This window comes from Rissa tridactyla, chromosome 1, assembly GCF_028500815.1.
Source record: "Rissa tridactyla isolate bRisTri1 chromosome 1, bRisTri1.patW.cur.20221130, whole genome shotgun sequence".
In the NCBI taxonomy this organism is placed as follows: Eukaryota; Metazoa; Chordata; class Aves; order Charadriiformes; family Laridae; genus Rissa; species Rissa tridactyla.
Window position 1 is genome coordinate 96,529,386 of NC_071466.1, and position 5,912 is coordinate 96,535,297.

Sequence of the window (5,912 nt, forward strand, 5' to 3'; positions counted from 1 at the left end):
GGCAGGCGAGAAGGCTGTGCTGAGATAGGGAGGGAGTGGTGGTACCACCATGGCGCCAATGCCATTGTGTGTCACCAGCAAAGCCAGAGGGGCTGCAGAACATGAACACAGGAGTTCTGGCTTTAGACTATCCCGTCATGACAAGCTGGACCCCACTCTGCCTGCAAAGGAGAACTGTGAAGCTGTTCGCCCTTTCCAAACATGGAGTAAAGGTGGCAGCGGGTGCGAGCATAAACTTCTGGGTTTGTAGTTTTGATTTGGTTGAGGCTGGATGGTTCAACAAGGAGGTCCAAAGTTGATGGCAACAAGAGCTGAAACACTTCCTCTGTAAGGACTTTTATTACTCACAAGCTTTTCCTCCACAGGAGATAATGGTTTTCCATTTTTATCTTGGAGCTGAGGAACTTAGAAAACCAAGCACCCTTTAACCATTTCAGCTAGATTCCTAGGTTAAATTGGGTAACCAAGGGATTACCCGATCAGCCTGTACTGCTTTGTCAGGCCTAAGTGACCCCACTGGGCCAGTGTCAACATCACACCTGGGCGCAAGAGCATGAACACCAAGTTATGCCAGCCTGCTGTACCTGCTTACAGACTGAAAATGCCAGCTGGAAGAATTCCTGCTCTTCAAGGCGGGACCATCTCCACTCACAACTGCCCCTGCTGAAGTTGAACGCTACCCCTATTTCAGCCGCACTTCAGCAACAGATAACTCGAATTTCACACAAGCTGTGTTTTAGAAATTTATTCTGTGAACTCCATGCTGGGTCTTTAGTTCTCCTTTTCCTGCACAGTCTTTGTTCCACGCAGTCGACCCGTACGACGCGCAGCAATGAGACCAACTTTGCGTCCAGCAGGAGCATCTCTCCTGATGGTTGAAGGCTTCCCGATGTGCTGATGGTTACCACCACCAAAGGGATGTTCTACAGGCTGTGGAAAAGGAAAGCAGGTCATCAATATAATTAACAACAGAAATGAGTAATGACGGTTAGCAGCAATAAACTGATTTAAGAGAACAAACAATTTAACCGCTTCATTTTTCATACAATGCAGTAACTATCAAGGGCTGCTAACTACCCTGATTAAGTGTGCAATTACAGGACAGTGTGTGAAGCTCTCTTTCCAGATACATGCCAGACTCCTCCCCATATCTAACAAATCCTTTCTAAACCATAAAAAAGGAAAGCGGAAACTGTAATTGAAAATGGACTCACATTCATGGCCACACCACGGACACGCGGCCAGCAGTTTCTCTTCGCCTTGTACTTGTGATAGGCCCGGCCAGCCTTCAGGATGGGCTTGTCGATACGACCCCCACCAGCAACAATTCCTGAAAAAAAAAAAAATATCAGGAATGGTAACACACAAATGTAACAGACGAGTGCAAAACAAAGCGTTTAAAGAACAAGACTAATTCCTAATAATATTCAAGTTCTAGGAATAAGCTTCTAAAGACCAATCCCAAACAGTCCCAACTGTGTATTCAGACTAGTATTTTCCAGCCAGTGCTAACAGCGAGATCAGACTCAAGCTACCAGCCACACATTAACTGGTCTGCAAGGGGACGCATACTTCAATTATCATTTTTCAATCCATACATAGAGGATTGCGTTTAACACTTTCTAAAGCATTACCAGTTTTATTGCTAAAATTTCTTGGGTAACATTAGCAATAGTATGAATTGAAAGAGCTAACGGGACTTTCAAGTCCTTTGAAGTTTAATGCCTAGTTGTTTCATGATTTATTTAGTCAACTTTACTCGAGTAACAGACCACAGATTACTCACTTTGGGGTCTTCTATGCAGAGGCAGGCGAGTTCCAACCCCTTCCAACCCCTATCGTTCTGTCATTCTGTGTCACTTGCTGACTGTGTACAGCAGCCACCTCAGCTGCCAGTCAAGTGTACAACAAACCTGGTAAAACCTCTGCGTTTTGACAATGGTCTTTTCCTTGCTTGTCAGACCTTCCAGAATACTCCACCCAACTGAGGACACCTCCAGCACTACCCCCACAGGCTCAGTCTCTGTATCAGACGCAGGAAACCACCAATGCCATTTTCTGCAGAAGTTCTTCCCCAAGGCCTGCAGGTTTTACAGGCTGAGCAAATCCATCATAGCTTGAGGACAATCAGCATCTTTTTTTTTCTGTCCTCCCGCTAGGTCAAACTACCTCCAAGTTTAAGTTCCCTATGCCGAAAGTAACACAGGTGTAATATACAAGTTAGGTACCTGTGCACAGACCGTGCCTGTGCATAATCCTGGGTCCAGACTGTAAATTATGCTATTTTCTAGACAATATTGGGAACTAGGGCCCTGTTTGAAAGCTTGCTTAGCAGTCTGTAAACTCAGTGACAAGTTCATAGTTGTCACTCCTTACCAACAACAGCTCTGTTTGCAGAAGAAATCACTTTCTTGGAGCCAGAAGGCAGCTTCACTCTGGTTTTCTTTGTTTCAGGGTTGTGAGAGATAACAGTGGCGTAGTTTCCAGAAGCACGGGCCAGCTTTCCACGGTCACCAGGTTTCTCCTCGAGGCAGCACACGATGGTGCCTTCCGGCATGGTGCCAACAGGTAGAACATTGCCAATGTTCAGCTGAGCTGCAAAGAGCAATCGGAGCATCAACAGCTTCATTCAGGCTCCTGTACCTGAATTACAGTTCTACCTAGTACGGGCCTTTGTGCACAGGAGGAGGGCACCGCATAAACACTTCAGCAGCAACAGGCAGGGGCACTTTTTATTGTTCGACTTGAAACACAAGCTTCGCGTTCAGTGTAACAGAAAGGTAGGCAAAGCGGGACTCTAGACAGAACAACCCAAACACTCGACAAGAACTGTGGTTAGGCTTGTTCATCAAAGCAGGCTGTGTGAGGAGAAGGAAAGCTACATTTGCTTGAAGCTACTGCTTTGTGATGGCTCGCAACTGCACTTAAACATACCGGGCTTCATGTATTCAGATGACATCTGCTTTAGTGTTCTGAAGCTACCCAGGCAACACACTTCCCGTCTGAACTCACCTTTCTTGCCGCAGTAAACGAACTGACCAGTATGAATACCCTCAGCGGCAATGAACAGCTCAGTTCTTTTCTTAAACCTGTACGGGTCACGGAAGGCAATCTTGGCAAGGGGAGCGCCTCGGCCAGGATCATGGATGATGTCCTGTTGGAACACAGATGTGCTTTAGAACAGGTTACAGCATTTACCACAGGTTCTGTAGAAATCCAAGAACTAGAAAAACTGGAGATGATTACTATTGAGGTAATTCTCCTTAGAAACCCCCCTCCTCAGAGGGATCTTGATTTCTCGTGACATGAACAAGTTGAGGATTTACACTTGGAAGAATACAACCTCCATACTAAGAAATTCACTTTCAGTAGTTGCCAAATCACCTTCGCGCAGAGGCAAAGCTGGACGCAAGCAGCAATTTCTCCAAGTGTTTTCTTAAAATGGACGTGTTTCTGACCTTCTGATATTAAGTACACTGAAGTCATATAAGCCCCTAAATGAAGGAGCACAGACTGAAAAAATATGTCTATTCTGTTCCTGAAGTACACTGAGATTTCAATACACAGCCATCTATTTAATTACAGTCAAGCAATTAAAGCTTTTTAAGATGTGTCTATTTTCTAGGAAAACTCAGATGTTGTTAGTGGCCAGTATTAATGTTTTTTCTGCTGTTTTCGACCCTGTGGAGCAACCCTTCCCTGCCCCCAACCCCCCCTATTTATTACATAAGTTTAAGTCAAAGCTACCTACTTACTTTTTATCATTATACTCAGTTATGGTGAGTGTGAAGAAAGTTCTTTCTACAGCCTGAAGACGACCGTGCACTAAATGGCTGAAGAGACAGCTAGATGTTCAGGGCATCCAGATGGGTAGCCAGTGCCACTATTTGCAATCTAAGTCACTGACACCCCAAAAAAATACCTAGAGCACACCTGAAACACTGTACCAGACCCCAAATAAAAGTACTGCCTTGCCCCCACTGCTCAGGAGTAAGATGATGGATACTACTTAGTGTTTATAAAAATTCATTATTTTTTTTTTTTTTAAGAAATGCATTCAACTATGCAGACATCTCTCTCCACCCATGTTTCATGAGGTACAGAGAGTTTGTAGGTGATATAAAAGCACGCTGATATTTCTACATTAGCAAAGGTCTAACAGAAAAGCATACTGCTGTCTATGTGCTGCTGTATACAATGAGCAGGAACATCTTTAACTAGATCAGGTTGCTCAGAGCCCCAAACAACCTGACCTTGAACGCATCCAGGGATGGGGCATCTACCAGTTCTCTTGGCAACCTGTTCCAGTGTTTTACCACCCTCAGAGTAAAAAATTCCTTCCTTGTATCTAGTCTAAATCTTCCCTCTTTTAGCTTAAAGATATTACCCCTTGTCCAATCACAACAGGCCCTCCTAAAAAGTTCGTCCCCATCTCTCCTGTTGGCTCCCTTGAAGTACTGGAAGGCCACTATAAGGTCTTTCCCGAGCCTTCTCTTCTCCGTGCTGAGCAACCCCACCCCTCAGCCCGCAACGTGCCCTAATTTAAGCAACATGACTTATTTAACAAAAAACCGAGAAGCCTGAACAAGGAACAGTCAAATGGCTGTGAGCGCTGCTGACAGGCCCTTAGACGCCTCACAAAGCGAGGTGAGGAGGCACGCGTGTCCCAGGGCGCCCGACACTGCGGGACAAGGCCGTTGAGGGCCCTTCCCGCCACGGACCCCTAGCAGCCCGGCCGCGCAGGGCCCGCCCTTACCTTGACGATACCCTTGATGTATCCGTGCCTCTCGGCGAAGTCGACGGCGCGGAGCTTGGCCGGGCCCTTCCTATGCTTCACGTGGGCGCGGAAGACGGAGCCCGCGCCCTTCCTCTGGCCTCGGATAACGCGGCCCATGGCGTCCTGCGGGCAGAGACCCGACACCCGACGTTAGCAGTGGCGGTGGCGTCAGACAGGGCACCCCTCCCCCTTAGCCGCTGACACCCTGCCCGGCCCGGCCGCACCAGGCCCAGAGCATCAGGCCCGGGCCCGGCTGCACCAGGCCCAGGCCCAGGCCCGGGTCCGGGTCCGGGTCCGGGCCCGGGCCTCCGGTCCCTCCGCGCAGGGCAGAGCCGTAGCGGGCGGCACCGGCGGCCGCAGACAAGGGCCGGATGGCGGCGGATGCGGGAAGGCAGCAACCGCGCTCCTACCTCAACTAGGGCCTCGCTGGGAAAGAAGGAAGCGCCGACGTCACCGCCGCGCCAAGGCCCTTCCGGCGCGGGGCGGGCAGGCGGCTGTCGCGCGGGCGTGACGTCACGCCGCGCCGTTGCCAGGCAACCGAGCTCTGGCCGTTCCAGAGGCGTGGGGAGGCGGCTCCGGGGGCCGCCCGTCCCCGGGCGGGCCGCGCCTTTCTCGGCCGGGGCGTCCTCGGTTCCCCCCGGGCCGCGCCCGGATGGCGCCGGGCGCCGTGGCCCGTCCCCGGGCGGGCGGGGTCTCTCGGGCGGGGCGTCCTCGGTTCCCCCCGGGCCCTGCCGGCTGGCGCCGTGGCCCGGCCTGGGGCAGGCCGGCCGGCCGGCGACGCCAGCTTCTCCGGTAGCTCGTCACGTCGTTTGAGGCAGCTCTGACGGGCTGTGGAGGAAGTGCCACCACCGCACTCCCGTCAAAGGGCTCTTGCTCCCCTCCTTTGGGGTTTTCTGGAGGCAGTTGGTGTTTAAAAGCTGGGAGGGCTGACAGCCCGTTGCCTGGAGGCCTCCCGCAAACAACCAGGTTCCCCCAGCCAAGAGCCATTCCTAAAATAAGCCGTCATGCCAAAGCCTTTCTTAATTAGCCGGACCGAAGAGGCTCCCTGACTGATTATATTTTTTTCTGAGATTTCTGCACTGTGCAGTTTAACAGCTGTGGATTTCAGGCGAGGAAGTGACTGAAGACAAAACCC

General features: G+C 50.4%; 1 protein-coding gene across 1 annotated transcript; it reads right to left on the reverse strand.

Moving 5' to 3' along the window:
- Nucleotides 1-730: 730 nt before the first annotated feature.
- On the reverse strand, nt 731-5,302 carry RPL8 (ribosomal protein L8). Its single transcript, XM_054186808.1, has 6 exons — nt 5,188-5,302; nt 4,757-4,900; nt 3,013-3,154; nt 2,377-2,595; nt 1,215-1,330; nt 731-930 (listed from the first exon to the last, which is right to left on the reverse strand). Exons 2-6 carry the CDS (start codon nt 4,892-4,894, stop codon nt 772-774), a joined length of 774 nt encoding a protein of 257 aa, XP_054042783.1. The 5' UTR covers nt 4,895-4,900; nt 5,188-5,302; the 3' UTR covers nt 731-771.
- Between the last annotated feature and the right edge of the window lie 610 nt (nt 5,303-5,912).

What these genes read in the sequence shown, in the direction of transcription:
- RPL8 (XM_054186808.1), bottom strand. Translation starts at nt 4,894, where the DNA reads ATGGGCCGCGTTATCCGAGGCCAGAGGAAGGGCGCGGGCTCCGTCTTC. An exon ending in CGTTTACTGCGGCAAGAAAG is followed by an intron (nt 2,596 to 3,012) that starts GTGAGTTCAGAC and finishes TGCTCTTTGCAG; the next exon opens with CTCAGCTGAACATTGGCAAT. An exon ending in TGCAAACAGAGCTGTTGTTG is followed by an intron (nt 1,331 to 2,376) that starts GTAAGGAGTGAC and finishes TTTTTTTTTCAG; the next exon opens with GAATTGTTGCTGGTGGGGGT.